General features: G+C 42.2%; 1 protein-coding gene across 3 annotated transcripts in view; it reads right to left on the reverse strand.

Annotated features, from left to right (window-relative positions):
* Nucleotides 1-1,219: 1,219 nt before the first annotated feature.
* The window catches only part of TCF20 (transcription factor 20), a 107,963-nt gene continuing 92,585 nt past the window's right edge, over nt 1,220-16,597 (reverse strand). The window contains exons 4-6 of one of the 3 annotated variants that reach the window (XM_039491873.1): nt 13,562-13,611; nt 10,495-10,622; nt 1,220-2,537 (exon numbers count right to left, since the gene is read on the reverse strand). In XM_039491873.1, coding sequence (XP_039347807.1) covers nt 10,539-10,622; nt 13,562-13,611 — 134 coding nt within the window. In that variant the 3' untranslated portion in view covers nt 1,220-2,537; nt 10,495-10,538. The remainder of the gene's footprint in view (nt 2,538-10,494; nt 10,623-13,561; nt 13,612-16,597) is intronic. The other 2 variants (XM_039491857.1, XM_039491865.1) reach the window with 2 other exon arrangements.

Consider the following 16,597-nt stretch of genomic DNA (forward strand, 5'->3'; position numbering starts at 1 on the left):
CATTGGAAAGAAAACAATGTCTCAGAGTAGAGTCCAGTGTAATTTGTTTTATTTACATGATGTACACGAGTCCTGATACTCTGAAATCAACATGACCCCTCTGCATACAGGCAACGCTGGAATCCTCAGCTCCGTCACCCTGGGCAGCCACCAGGAACAGCTGCCTCTGATGCTCTCCTCCAGGTTTCCAATCACCCTCCCAACTGCCATGGACCCACCCTTCCCCTCCTGGCTGCTCTTGAGACCCACATTCAGGAGCCATAAAAGCAGCACCAGCATCACTCTCACAAGTTTCATCACACACTTGTCTACTGACCGAATACTGCTTAGCAGATTCATCACAAATGTAACGAATGGAATCCCTGTAACTCAATATGTTGGGATACGCAGAGTAGAACAGACACTAGAGAACACCAATTTCACTAGATTTGAAAGAAATTATTTACTCAGTCACACTATGTGGAAAATGATTTTGTTCTGACTACACAGGCAGTTGAAGTTTTTTCAGTACTGGTTACAGATGTCACAAACATTTCCTAGAATAGTAGGAGCTTGACTTCAGTGCCTACTAGTGGCTAAGGGGTAAGTAGAGGACTTTTATAATGCCCCTTCTTTCCAAATACATATCAAAGACAGTAGTAACTTCTATAAATTCATTACTGTCAACAGGGCCAGATTTACTACTTACATGCCCCTAGGCACAGCCTCTTCAGCACCCTCCCCCACACCCCCCGCCTACAGCTGACCTTAGTGTTGCACACAGTATTAGAGAGGAAGGTGCCCCTAGAATGCCAGTGCCCCTAGGCACATGCCTAATTGGAAATCTGGCCCTGACTGTCAAGTGTCTCCATTTTTTCCCAAATAGAGCTAAAATAGAAGTATTATAATAAGCTAAAATTTAATTTTATGCTGAATGTTCCAAAATGCAAGCAGCAAAACAGGCACCCACATCATTTTTTAAAGGATTTCCTCACCTCCTCAACCCCATTTTAGATCCAAAGTCATGCTGGCCATGCCTAGGCACCATATAAATCCTAATAATAAAAACTTCACTGTCTCCCTCCTCCTTGGCCAGTCCAGATGGTTAAGGAAATCTCATCCGTGAAGGAAACACACAAAGATGACAGAAGGCAAACAACCCAAAATGTGGCAGCTGAATGTTAGCATGTCTCCCCCTCTCTTTCAACAAGCCAAGTTACATTCACAAAACAAAAGGAAACAAGGTTAAAATGAAGTTTATTAGTTTTTTGTTTTGTTTTTTAAGCTTTTTTTTTTAATATAAAACTGTTTGTGAAACAGCTATTTTATTCCCATGGCAGAGTGACCCCTGAAAGATGCACTAACCCCTTCTTAAGGCCTTAACAAGAAAAAATTTATTTGTTTTTTTAAACTCAAATGTTTAAAAATTACACAATTTACAAAAAAATAACCATATGGTATAGGCTATTAAATTGACATTCTCCCTTCCTTCGGAAAAAAACAACAAAACCCCAAAACAACCCACCAACACACTAAAGAAGGGTTAACTGAACTTTCCTGGACAATTTAAACACACATTGATTCCATCAACATTCAGACTTCCTGTTCAACTTCCCACCCTGGCAGACAAACCAACATCCTCCTTTAGCCTGCTTTCAAAAGAGACGGCAGCTTCTTGGAATGATTTAGGGGTGTTCATCATTACCACGAATGGCAGAAACACCCTCCCCGCACCCACCATTTGGTGCAGACATATCCACATCTATATGGGGTGTGTGTTTTTGGCTAGCAGCAGCTACCTTTTACTTCACAAGTCGCATGACCTAGGAGTCAGATGTTTTTCAAGCTTCTATTGTTAATCAAAATAAATAGTGTTTCTTGAAAAGAAAACATTGTAAACTCACTCCCCACACATACACATATGAACAACTCATTGCCTGCAGCCATCCAATCCCCCCTTCCTACCCCACAGGCAGTTTTGTCATGAAAGAGGATTTTTTGTTTTATTTTCTTTAAATCTTGAGCTCTTCTTCCAGAAGCTGGGGGAGAAGAGGAGGGAGACAAATCTGGTTAGTGGAATGCATAATTCCACTCCCTTTTCAACAAAAAGGGGGATAGTTCAGGAGCCTCCTTTGGATTCTGGACTTAACATTTACTGTAGCTAGAAGAAATTGTGAATTTATCTGTGTTTTTAAACATTGAATCAAATGCATAAAAAGGGATAGTGCACCTTTCATTTAAAACAAAGTCTTCCAAGACTAAAAAATAGATCTTTATATATATATATATATATTTTATCCCTCCCTCTTTAATTCCCCCCACCTGTTTCCTCTTTTTCCCTCCCCTCCCCATTGTCACTATGGAGTTTGTGTCCATGGAAACAGCTGGTTCAGACTCCTTGGTCATATTCTGTGATGTCATCAGTCTTGAGTGTGATGTAAGAATTTATGAAGGAAGTGCTGGCATTGGCAGGCACATCAAGAGGGGGCATGGCTGCACAGTGGGAGAGATTTCATTCAGTCATGAATGTCCACCGCTTTTTATCTCAACAGCCTAACCTGCAAAAACAAAGAACACAGCAATATTAGTAGTTACCCTTGTAACAGCCACCAGGACTTCAGAGCAGCTTACCCAACAACCTGACATAACAGCAATGCCAAGAGCTAAGTTTACAGAAGCATGATAGTTGTTATTTCTTTACAACAAATTTTATGTGGTGAAAGGTATCGGATTAACAAGCCTTGGAGACTGTAATCTATTTAGCTACAGAAGGGGTACAGCATGGGCAGCCGCAGGAGCATACGTTTCCACTATCACCACCAAGCCACAGACCTTATAACACAGAACCACTTCCTGCAGTGAGAAGATCATTAATCCTCAGTCTGTTTGCTGGAAACTGGCAACAAAGGGGCCCAATTAGGATCAGTTATGATGGTGGATCTGTGATGTGACTCCTGCCCACTAGGAACTGGACCGAGATGCCAACACATTTCATTCAGACAGATCACCAACCAGCCATCAGATAGTAACAACTTTCAACCAATACCAACCTGGGACTGTAATGAAACTGATGATTGAGTTCAGACAATTAAAAACTGGATATGGAAACTGTGAAGTGACCAGTCCTCACTAGAAGGAGGATGAGCCACATTTTGTGTATAGTTTACATTTCCTTATGCTGTTTTCTTGTTGTAGGTTGCAAACTGCAGGGGTAAGATTAGTGTAAGGAAATCTTGGGGTGTCTTCAGGCAAAACCTCAAACTCTGGAATGGCCAGTCCTTCTCTAGAATATTTAGTATTTCAACTGCACAGATCAAGAAATCGCATGAGGAAAGATACAGAACTCCAGGAGTTTACGTATAGTTGTGACTGAAGTAGCTCAAAACAGAAGACCAATTCTCCACAATTAAAGCCACACTTCCTGTTCACTTTTCTAGAAAACACCTCACTCTCCCTTAACAAGTTGCCACAGCTAAGAAAAAAATTAAAATATTTAAATATTCTATTCCTTCCTGTGACCCAAGATTTAGTTATTTTGCAAGAATATTCCTTTGCTGTAGCTCACGTAACACCCATATATCCTTTCCCCCTCATAAATGAGCTCAAGTGAAAAACAAAACCCACAACTTATGCTGGACGTATGTACTGCAGTTAATAGCATTAGGGGTGCACGCACAAAACACACCTACTACCGACAGTTACAACTCCAGAACTCCCAGCTGGCTGTGTTATGAAAAGACAAGCTATTCGGAGTATCAGCACACAAAGTAGATCCCATCCCAGCAAGCATACTACTATACCGCTAAAATTCTCACATGCAGCAATATAAGGCTAAGGGCAAAAAGACATGAAGCAAGTGTGTAAAAAATAACAGACTATTATAAAGAGGAGATATCACTGAGGGAGAGAGGGAAATTCCTAGACGTAACAGCTCAGGCAGCTAATCCTTGTTGGGATTCATTATCGTGCAATTGTAAACCCTTACTGAAGGAGTAGCAAGCCCAAGCTGCTGCCTCTGGCTTCTGTTCAACTGTGGCTTGCCCATGCTTGGAAGCAATCCAGAGCATTAGGCACTGACTCAGGGATGGAACAGGCGCAACATGTATAAAGTTCCTCCCTGTTCCTGGAAAAAATCCAGAGCACCAGGCGCACTCACACACAGTCGCTCTCCATATCTGGAATTGACACAAATGTTCTAGGGGCAAACTGGCTCAGGAAGAGAGAAGCAGCAAACAGACACAACCCACTCCCATTCTTGAACTTGATCCAGAGCACTAGAGTGCAGGCCTTTTTTCCCCTTACGGAGATCAGAATGAAAGCAGCCAAAAAACAAAGAAAAAAAAACCAACCACCCCAACAGTCTATTCCTTCCATTCTAGCAGGCAACATTACAGCCCATTTCCACCAAAAGCAGCAACAGGACACACATCTGTCCCACTCTGAGAAGATAGTTTCCCTAAACTACCTATGCATATCACATTTATTCAAACTTACAAGAACAGTTTGATGGGGGCGGGGGGAGGAGTGCAAGGCCAAATGAGAGGAAAGGATCCATAAGACATTCTCTATTATAGAGGGATGGGGAGAGAGACCAGTATCTCCAAATTAGAGGTATCTGGGAGAAGAGACGAGGTGAGGAGAAATGCAACACCCAGCTTTCATATACTTGTGGTTTTATCCTCCTTTCCTCTCCCCTGTGGGATTCTCACATCCTTGTCATCGTTTTGAGGATGCCTTAACTCATACTACTCCATACTTTCACACCAGGCTTTTTATTCAGAGCTTATGGACCAGATCCGTGTCTCCTTGTCTGGCCCTGATGCACCCCGCCTGCTGTGCAAAGTGGCCCTAAAGATGCCCCAACAGAGCAGCTGGAGATTCTAGCAAGGAGGAGAATCCTCAGCAGGCATAGTCAGCTCTGCAACACCCCACTTTCTTTCCCCTCTCATGCTCACATACGGTAGCATCTTGGGGGTGGGAGGTACAGTGCTGAGGGAGCATCTAGCTCCAGTGACCCCTGGCCAGCAGAACAGCTCTAGCAGGCAGTTACAAGCAAGCACTGGTTAGAGGAGCATGGAAGCCGCTTTTACTTCTGTTATGGGCTAAACTGGCTCCAATGACTGAAGGAGCATAAAGATGCTTTAAATCACCTGCCTCTTTTCCTTGGGGTCCTGTGCCAAGAATTGGTCAGCCAGATTTGGTGGCCATATATATTTAAGCAGCAGACCTCCCTTACAGCTTTGAGAAGAAAGAAGCCCTACTATATGGGTTAAAAGTAGATGTTATTTAACAATTTTCACTAAGCTATAAAGGAGAGAGCTTGCATCATCAGGCTCTAGCCTTGTAGCCTCCAGTTAGAGCTTCCTTGGCCTGAGAGGCAGGAATCTCCACTTACAGCAAAACAGGAAAAGCAGCAATGTATCATAAACCTTCCACTTCCAAAACCAATACCCAAACGTGGAGAGACAATTTATTGCCATTCCTCCAACAAAAATACCCATGCGGGTGGAAGAACTAACAAGCCTGGGAGAAGACCGTAGGGGGTAACAAGACCATGACCCACACATTTATAAATGAGAAGTACTGTGAGACGTAGACTGGGCTGCTTGGAGAGTCCCTGAAACCAGGTAAGTAGCAAAGGCTGCAGCCCTACAACCAGAGTTCTGACCTGTACTGCATTATGCACCATCTTCTACATTAGAGCTACTTTCAGGCTCTCTGGACCAATGAACTGGTAGTTTGCAGGACAGGGGCTGCTGGCTGGTAGTGGAAGCAGCTGCTTCTCAAGCTGCAGCTCCGGACTCCCTGCTCCTCTACTCCCAGAAGCAAAGAGGCCTATGAGGAAAGGAGGGGAGCTGCCCATGAGTTTACAGCGGTAGTCAGACAGGAGAGGGTGCTGCTGGGCTTACACAGGAGGGAAAGAAAAAAGGAGCAAACACAACCCTGCAGCTCAAGAGCCTGATGTGCTCCCTGTTCCCTCCTGTGAATAATGTCTAGGGCTAGGCCTACCAGCTCCTCTCCTATTCAAAATCTAACACTGGCTCCTCCTGAGCAGCTTCAGTCTTTAGCTCACTGGCCTCTCTATATTCCTTGGAGAGAGAAGGGAGTAAAGGGGGGGAGAGAAAGAGGATCATGACCAACAGCAGCCCCTTGGGAGGGACAACAGAGGATGGCAAATCAGCAGTGTGTGTGTGAAGGGCATGATTGGAATATGGGAGGCTGCATACATTTGGGGGCCTCATTAACTGTATGGGGATGTTGCAAGAATTAATTTGGGGGCAGTCTGGGCAGGAATCACTCAGGCCCTCTCCCTGGTGCCCCATGAAAAGCCCATGTAGAGAACCCATTCCTGAATCCATCAGAAGCCTGGAAAGGGACCCCACACATACCTGACTCTAAAAGTGGAACACCTTTGTTTTGTTGTATGCCACACCACAAGCAGCAGATACTTGTTTATGGTGTGGCATACAACAAAACACCAGTGTGGTTTGCCACGCACTGCGGAGGCGTACTTTTCACATTGGCAGGTTGGATGGTTGAGAGGCATAACTACAACTTCCGATGGGGAGCAGAAGAATGTTGGAGGAGGGGAGAGGTAGAGACAGAGGCAGAGTTGGAAGGGGAAAGAAGCTGTCAGAAGAACAGTTTTCCCCCTCTTTGACACCCTAATCCTTCCCCTCACCTAAGAGGGCTTGTCACAAGCAAGGGCAAATGTCCTGGATCCACTGCTTCCTTACTGGGGGAACTTCTAGAAGGAGGGGAAGAACAGACTACAATGATTATTATTATTAATAATAAATACTTTGAGCACCATAGCTGTACAAAGCACTTTATAAAGCTAAGATGACAGGTATCTGCCTCGTGGAACTTAAAACGGATCAAGCATGAAACTCAGACTAGACTGACCTGCAAGAGGGGATTAACACTGGAAAACTATGCAGATACTTTCCTCTAAGAACAGACTACAAGTTAAGCAACTTGAAATTGAAAAACCCACATGAAAAAAAATTAAGGACACATTATTGTTCACTGACTCCTGAAGTCTTATAAAACAAAGATCTAACAGTTATCAGGGTGGATACATATAAATAATTTAAAAATAATTAAAAACAATTTTTATTTTTTTTAAATTAAATAAGGTTTGTTTTTTAAAATAAAAATTTAAAATTAAACTTGAAACTGACAACCTATTTTGCTGTACTGCTAAACAACTTTTGAGAGCAAGAGTCATTTCTGCAGGTGTAGACAATAACTTCCTCATTTCAGTTTATTCAACTAGTTCAATTCAATTACTAGTTAATTCTAAGTTAAGAAACGAAGTCAGAATTAAAAAAGTAGGAAAGATTGTCTTCTTCTTCCAGAGGATGAGATCTCCTAGTTCTAAAATCTTGAATGGTGTAGTGACCAGAAACAATTAGTTCAATCTACTTACTACAGACAACACTTTCTTTTAATAAATTAGATAGTTTTGCATCTAAAACATTGTTTTTATAAACTTTTTTCCTTAAGTATCAAGCACATTTAAGGTGGTTCTATTTAATACATTAAAAATGCTGTTTTAATTGAATTTTAATTTCCATCCAAATAGAGCTTAACACAAATAACAAGTAAAAAATTATTCTAATAAATAAGAAATGCATCATTCAACCATTTTCTATCATAACATGTAAAAAATTAAGAATCTCAATAAATGCAAGTTAAGCTATATAACAGCTTAAATACATGTGTATAGATACAGTGTATCCACCTGGTTAGAAAAATGAAGCACCAGTTTTAATGGAAAAGGTTATATAGTTGCAAATCAGCATGTTTTAATGGCTACCGGCCAGTGAGAATCAACCTCTCTTTAGCAAAACAACTAAAATGTACAAATGCAAAACAAGATTAAAATCTATTCTTTTAACCAAGGTTTCCTGGTTACTGATTTAAAATATGATTAAAATCAGTAATTTAAACTGCTTTTATTTAAACAGTCCACCCTAATTATCATAAAGAAGCCAGCTCCATGTCTGCTCAAGTTTACAGAGCTGCAAAAGACACCAGCAACACACACTGCTAGACCATTATCCAATTATTTCTCAGCCACACCATCATTTACACTTTATGGAAGACAAAAAAAAAGTTTAATTAAAAAAACTTGACGATCTTTACTATTTAGGAAAAATCGACAATAAATAAAAATGGTTAATTTTGTTTGAATAGCTATTTTTCTTTAATGAAAATCTCAGAATGTAAGAGTACTAAAAATCACAGAAGAGCTGAGCTAAACCAAGCCAACAGCCACATCACAGAGTCCTAATACCAAATACTAACTGTTTTCTGCTATTGCACATATAAAATACAAAACAATTTATTAAATCTCACTTCATATAAAATACCACAAAAACCACTTTGTAGTCACTTGACTAGAGAAATAAGGAAGGTTTTAAGGCAAGACTTATCAGGAAGTGGCTGAGAAGGGAGTCAAGAAGGGGGAAACAGCTGTACTTAGATAAGGCAGTAGAAGTAAAAGAGCAACTCATCTGCAGAATCAGGGAAAAGGGACAGAGGCAAGCAAGACCAGGGTAATGCAAATGAGCAACAGAATGAGGTCAAGAGATCCAATTAGTGCCAACTTGGGGGTGACTGGGGACACCTGCTCCAACAGGACTCTGAAATTGCAAACTCATTTCATTTATGGCTTGTCTTCACGTATAGCACTATAGTGGCGCAACTGCTAGCACTTTAGCAAAGATGCTCCTACACCGATAGGTAGGGCCCTACCAAATTTAAGGCCATGAAAAATGCATCATGGACCATGAAATCTGGTCTTTTATGTACTTTTACCCTATATAATACAGATTTCACAGGGGAGACAAGTGTTTCTCAAATTGGGGGTCCTGATCCAAAAGGGAGTTGTGTGTGTGTGTGTGTGGGGGGGTGTCACAAGGTTATTTTTGGGATGGGGGGTGTCACAGTATTGCCACCCTTACTTCTGCGCTGCTGCCTTCAGACCTGGACGGCTGGAGAGTGGCGGCTTCTCACTAAGTGCCCAACTCTATAGGCAGCAGCGCAGAAGTAAGAATGGCAATGTCATACCATGCTATCCTTATTTCTACGTTGCTGGTGGCAGTGGCTCTGCCTTCAGAACTGGGCTCGCAGCCAGCAGCCGCCACTCTCCGGCAACCCAGCTCTGAAGGTAGCGCCACCAGCAGCAGCGCAGAAGTAAGAGTAGCAATATTGTAGCCCCCCCTTGTGACACCCCCCCACCCAAGCTCCTTTTTGGGTCAGGACCCCTACAATTACAACACTGTGAAATTTCAGTTTTAAATATCTGATATAATGAAATTTACTATTTTTAAAATCCTATGACTGTGAAATAGACCAAAATGGACCATGAATTTCATAGGGCCCTACCGATAGGAGAGCTTCTCCCACCAGTGTAGTTAATCCACCTACCCGAGACAGTAGTGATAATTGGCAGAAGACTCTCTCCTGTCGACACAGCGCTGGTTTATATGGGGGGTTAGGTTGGTATAACTACATCTCTCAGGAGTGTGGATTTTTCACACCCCTGAGCAACATAGCTATATTGATAAAGGTCTGTGGTATAGATTTGGCCTTAGGCCACCAAGCTGCCATCAGATAGCAATGACTTTTGATTTTGGGTGCGCTGCATATTGATAGTGATCTGCAAGCTATCTAGATAACTAAATGGATATTCTGCAGAGCCAGGGTATGAGGAAGTACATCTCTCAATGACTTTGCATTTTGGTAACCAATACAAGGATAAATGTTAGAGATTCATAAGATTGTGGCCACACAGATACGACTCTACCTACTTCAGCTCCAGTTTGGTTGGACTGGCAGGAGAAAGGGCTTGGTATGGGAGGAGGAGAGTGTAACAGGTCCCTAGTAAGGATCACCTCTTGCCCCAGTTTGGGTAGAGGTATCCTGCATGCTAAAAGTGAGAGGCTTGCAAGACTATAATCACTGCACAATTATAATAATTTTGAAATATAAAAGCAATTAAATTCTGACCTGGAAACATCCACATTACAAAACTGTAAGTACAATAAGACTAGTGTATTCCCAAGTACAAAGTTTAAGAAGGTGGCAATCCTACACCTAAGTGAGGTGGTGGGGTTGGGTTTTTTTGTTTGTTTAATGGTTGGTTGGTTTTTGGAAGTTCACTAACAATTTAGGTTCCATAAAATTAAGGAAAAATTTCTGCCAGATTCTGACGCACATGGAAGAGACAAAAGTATGAGTGGACGTTTCTGGCACTGAATGTGGGAGTTGGGTGAAATCCAGCAACAGTAGAGAAGGGCAGTTATTAAGCTTTGCCCTTAACCAGTAAACAGAGGGAATTGCTAAAGAAATACAAAAATGAAACCACTAGCCTGAAGAAAACTAAGGAACAAAAATCAAAGCAATCCCAGTTATAACCTCTGTGTGTGTACAAACTGCCCCAACTTCTCCCACAGAAGTGGAGAGAGGGCAGGGGGGGAACTGGAAGTCCTCCCCGCAACTCACCTGTGCTTGCTTTTATTTCCATTCCCAGGAGCACACTTCCCCCCTCACCCCCGCTCCGACTGCTCTGTGCTGAGACTGCCTTTCACCATCTTGTTCTGCAAGGAGGGAAGAGAGCAAGGAAGGAGGGGCTGATGACCCAAGCCAAAAGGAGGAGGAGCAAGGAGATATGAGGGAGAGCAAGAGACAGGGGAGGGAAAGAGAGGCACAGAGAATGAAAGAGAGAAAGAAAAGTCAGTACACTGGAATGAGTTATACAGATTTTCAGACAAGATTTTCCCCATGACAAGAGTTGTCATTAAGCAAGAGTGGAGAGCTTGGTTTTAAATTAAAAAATATATATATATATAAAGAATTTCACAAGAAAAAGCAAAACTTCTCAATAAAACCCTTTAAAGGTGACTGGCAAAGGATTTCTGAAACATTGGGCATGTGCCATTTTATGGTCTATACAAGAGGCTTAAAAGTTCTCTCCCCCAACACTGTTACTCAACCCTAAAAATATCAGGAATGTAGAGCATGGCCATCCCTGGCTCGGCTGGAGCACCCACTGGATGTGTCAGAGGATTTATAAAGTTAGCTCTCAAATCTCAATTAAAGAGACAGAGTGTCTAGTGTTAATTAGCTACTGAGGTTAAATAGGCATTAACATAAAGCAAAGAGCTTTAAACAGTCTAACTAAAAGTCCCTTCCTCTCTCAATTACTAAACTTTCACCCTTCTGGCTCTCGCAAAGTCACCGTTTAACTTTTTCTCCAGTGAGTCATTTTAACACTGTGGTTCTCAGCCTTTTCCACATCAAGACCACTTTTTCCATATCAGGATCATCCCTCAACCATCTCTAGCTTGGCCCCCCCACCCTCCCATTTACAATATTGGAAGGGTAAGGTGGTCATGACCCTCAGGCTGAGAACCCATGTAATTCTTCCCAGGAAGCTTTGGAGCAAACTAATGCTGATCAGTGAAGCATTCAGCAAGGGCAGAGCCACATTCAAGCAAAGAAAATCCTTCCATTCTCTCTTGAGCTCAAACAAGTGACTCAAAACTTTACCATGAAAAAGCTGCAGATGACGAATGCCAATTTCTTCCCATAAAACAGGCAAAAGATCTGCACTGGGCTTACTGTTAGTAAAGTCACACTTTTACAGCTTCATCAGGTACCTGTTTCAGTTCCACTGCCATCCTCTGTTCCCTCAAAGCTTACCAGTGAACTGAACTGTGTTCAAATAGCTTATAAAACCGACTGCATTCTAGTCACAAGGCAGCTGTGTTTTAATGTTTTCCTATTGTAGTTTGAGGACCATCATTGCAAATACTAATTCAGCACTGCCAACGCAACCTATCTGCAAGAACTGAATGCTGGAAAGCTTTAAAAGTTTATTTTATTTTAATTTTTTTAATCCTATAACAGAGGTTCTCAACTTCATTGCACTGCAACCCCCTTCTGACAACAAAAATTACTACATGACCCTAGGAGTGGGGGACTGAAGCCTGAGCCCACCTGAGCCCCACTGCCCTAGTGGGCGGGCGGGGCGCAAAGCCAGAGCCCCACCGCCCTGGATGGGGAGGCCAAAACCCAAGGGCTTCAGCACCAGGCAGCAACCTGAGCCCTGCCGCCAAGGGCTGAAGCCCCCGTGCTTGGGCTTTGGCCCTGGCCAGTGGGCTTAGGCTTCGTCCCTGGGTGGTGGGGGTCGGGTTCCAGGCCCGGGCCCCAGCAAGTCCAAGACAGCCCTGGTGACCCCATTAAAACGAGGTCACAACCCCATTTTGGGGTCCCAAACCATAGTTTGAGAACCACTGCTATAACATGTCTTGTCAGTGGAAAGCAAAACCAGGAAATCCTTGTGTTACAGATCCTTCACAATCACAGTAGACAAGTGTCAGAAAAAAAGACACCAGTTTCATCCAGCTGTTGGGGCAATTCACACCTTTCAAATATTGATTCAGGCAGGCATTAGTGCATTGGTTTATGCTTGTTCCACATTTCTGAGGTTCTCTCTGCAACCATGAGGACTAAATTTTTTTTTTTAAATGAAAGAATGAGAAAAAGGAAGGCTGATGATTGCTTACAAATTGAGAACCAAAGGCCTAGAGTCTTCTAAGCTAGACAGGATCTGAATTTTTAACATAAAAAACAAACCACCACTGTTTTTTAAAAAGTGCGGGGGTAAATACATAAAAATAGCTTGTTGTGGTAAAACCACTTGCTCAATATACTCTTCTCCTTTATATAGATTTTATCTTTCAGAACTACCTTGTAAAAAGACCAGACGCCACCAGATGTCAGTCTAATCCAAAGCACAGTAGAAGAGAGCTGCTGACAAGTACCTGAATGGAGTAACTGAATTCTCTGAAGCATTCTTGCAAGTGCTAAGGAGCAGAATCCTCCTCCCCCCCATCCCAAAATCTAAATTACAAGTTGTGCTGTCTATACTCTCACACAATTTAAATAGACTCCTGTTAGCCACCAGAATCGCCATTCCTCCTGATGTTTTTGATCACCTAGTTATACAGGCTGATGCTTCGGTATCTTGTACTGAGGACGTGAGGGAAATAGAATCAGCTGAGCAACTGTACTCAACCTGGTAACTGCTGCTGAACTATGACAATAGCTGCTTCTATTTCTGGCAAGTCCTTGCTTCCAACAGCTGATTAAAACTTTTCCATTAGATGTTTTCCCTTCCTTCTTGCATCCCTGGTAAAGCCCAGAAAGAACCTTCACCAAAAAGTTGCAGTATAGCACTCAAAAAGGAGTGTATTGACTGTACCATAAAAGATAGGAAATTAAGCTGGGTTTCATATAGTCTCTCTGAAGGTCTAGACAGCAAATGGCAAAGACATACAGTAGGCTTCACAGATCTTCTTAAGCAATCTGTATTCTTCTAGGTAGATACGTATCCCCAAAAATGCATCTTCCCACAGAACCACACACACACGGCTTCGTCTAAAAGCATCTCCTCCCTCTAAAACATGTTATCTGGGTATAAAATTACTTCAGTAAAACAAATGTAGACAGAGCCCAGAGGAGGACAGCACTGAATGGACCTAGCAGGGAAGAGGTTTCCTCTTACCTTGTGCTTGGGGCACCTCACTGAGAAATTCTCTTCGTTTAGTAAACAATCTAGAGGAGAAGACAGACAGCAATTTGATTATTTTATTTATAAAAGTATACTTTGCATAATGTGTGTGTATTGATCATACCTTTCAGATAGATGTTGTATTCAGAGATCTCTTCTAGAATTACTATTTGGGTGTTTTTGGAGGAAAGGGGTTTCAGGAATATTTTAGTGAATTAAGTTACCAATAGACTTGAGTGATATTGTCTTTACTACAATCAATATGCCAAGCCCAACTTTCCCCTAATGCCTCACTGCTGCGTAAGGAGTAAAAGTCAGAGCAGACCCACAAATCTCTCCTGGCTTCATGGATTCTAACCCTTAGAAATACAAAGACAGGAAAGACCATATACACCAGTAGTTCTCAAACTTTTGTACTGGTGACCCCTTTCACATAGCAAGCCTCTGAGTGTGACCCTCCCCCCCCGGCCTTATATTTGTAAGTGTTTTTAATTTATATTTAACACCATTATAAATGCTGGAGGTCAAGTGGGGTTTGGGGTGGAGCCTGACAGCTTGCGACCCCCCATGCAATAACCTTGCAACCCCCTGAGGGGTCCCAACCCCCAGTTTGAGAACCCCTGAGATACACCCATCTCATCTTAGCATATTATCCCTGCTTTATGCTTCAGAGGAAAGTGACTGTCCCTCATGTTTAGCAGAAAGTCCCTGAAGCATCAGGGGCAGAAAAAAGTTGGTGTGTGTGTGTTGTGACTGATTTCCAACCCCAAATCTGGTGATCAAGTTTTGTTCATTGGCACATGCTTGATATACCACAGGGTCACTCATATTGCTCTTGGATCTGCTTCCACACTCTAACTGTGAAGCTTCACTAATCTAAGAAACCGTTTAATGACTTCACATTTTTTAAGGACACTAGAACAGATCAAGTTTGTTTTTAAAAGTGACTTTAGCATTGTTAAGAGGTACTACATTAACAGCTCCTGGAACCGTTAAGTGCTGTATCCATAGAAGAGGGTGCACTAAAGGCAACAAGGCAGTGCAAACTTTAGAGCTCCAGCCTTCTACTTCGGGATTTCCAAGTGCCCCACATTTCCATTTCACAATCAAATCTTGAAGCTGCAGTGCACTCTACATAGGGGGTTCACCTGCATCTGCTAGGTATTGTCACGTATGGTGCTACACCACTCTTGGTCAAACTTTTGACGCCACCTCCAAATACCTGATGTTAGTCAGCCAGCATCTCATTACTGCGTTATTTCTGGTGGATCACCAGTGTAAGAATTCAGCAAGGCATTTATGACCTTGTGTCCTCTCCAATGTCCCCAGATTGCCAGCAAGTTGCACTGTGGTTAATAAAATGTGCTAATTTAAAATCTTAAGTATGTAGCATAACTACAGCTCTCTGCTGTTCCAATCTGCTAGATGAGTTTAACAGACAGCACCTAGGGCTTCAGGGCAACGCTTTCTAGACACCCAAGCAGAGTTTCCTTTGCTGGTATGAAACGTTTCTCAGTTTCAAAATCAATGCCTCTGGCCTGAATCAAAAGGAAGTAGCATGCAATAGCCTAAGTTACTTCAGAGATTTAAAAAAGAATAAAAACCCTTATCCCTGCGCTAAGGGCAATAATTTCAGATGCAGTATAGCAAAGACTGCCTCATTATAAAGATAGGAATTTTGCACAATGAGACTGTACCATGAAGATAATCATCATTGTACAACACAGTAACCATCAGAACAAACCTGAAAATATGAGAGAGAGAAGATTGTTTTCTCCTTTTAGTGAATTCAGCACTGGTGACAGATGAAATCCTCCATTCATCCCCCAAATGGGAAGGGCACATAGGGGTGGGCAGTATAAGCTTCCACACACCGTTTCCTGTCAAGACAACTCATGCCCTGGATCTGGACCATGCATCGGGGTGAAAAAAGCTCAATATCTATTATTCAATCTTCGTCTTTTTTTGCCATAAATGCCAACATTGGAGCCAACTAATGCCAACTGTGGTAATTAGTGTTAAAGGTTAGGGACACTTATCTCCACACTGGGAATGGGAGAGACACTGAGATCATTTCACAACTGCCACTGACTACTCCTAAGATGGCAAAAACTTTCGCTTACTATCAACCTGGCCTGGATTTGAACTGGTGATCTAAGGTCACACATTTCATTACCCAGTCAAGTAAACTTTAAAAATCAACTCCAAGAGGTAATTTTAGATAGCAAGATAATAATACATCAAGCTAAGGTCAGTTCAAGAAGGAAGATGGAAAGGCAGCCATGCACCTTGTTTGAGCAGGTTTTCCTCCATGGAGCAATCAGGGAAAATATATAACAAAAGAGGATTTTAACACACAATTATGCATATATCCCCTTATACTTTGTGAAGGTTAACAAACCAGAGAGAGAGAGAGAGAGACAAAGAATATCTGCAAGCAAAGAGGGTTTTTGTCCCTTAAGAATTCATCATTTGCTAGTTATTCTGTTTATGGAGTACATATCCTTTGTTTGTGATATCACACAATATAGATGCTGTGGAGACAACTGTGATGTAACAATCAGGATTTGACTCCAGGTGGGGAAGAAAAAAAAAAATAGAGGGAGTTGATGCGAAATCTCAAGAAACAAGGATCCTGTTTCCATGGAGATGTCTCTAGGACTAAGTTATCTCAGACATCAGTGGCTCTTTATAAATTTGAACAGATGAAAGCTAAACACAGATGAAACGTTAACAATAGCCATCTCCATATTATTATTACTACCACCGTAGTGCAATGTACCATAAAGTCACATCACAACGAACAGTAAACACAACACATAGGAGTCATGGGCCAGCAATCTTCCTCCACGTGTCCTCACACAGCCTTGTGAAACATGCCATTCCACATATTGTCCAGTCAGCCACATCGTTGAATCACACTCACCACAGGTGCCCCCTGATCCTGGCATTCACCACCAGTCCCTGCAAAACTTGCTCCCACTCTTCCTCCACTCACCCAAACCACAATGTCACACAAACTCAAGTTTC

This window comes from Mauremys reevesii, linkage group 1, assembly GCF_016161935.1.
Source record: "Mauremys reevesii isolate NIE-2019 linkage group 1, ASM1616193v1, whole genome shotgun sequence".
NCBI lineage: Eukaryota > Metazoa > Chordata > Testudines > Geoemydidae > Mauremys > Mauremys reevesii.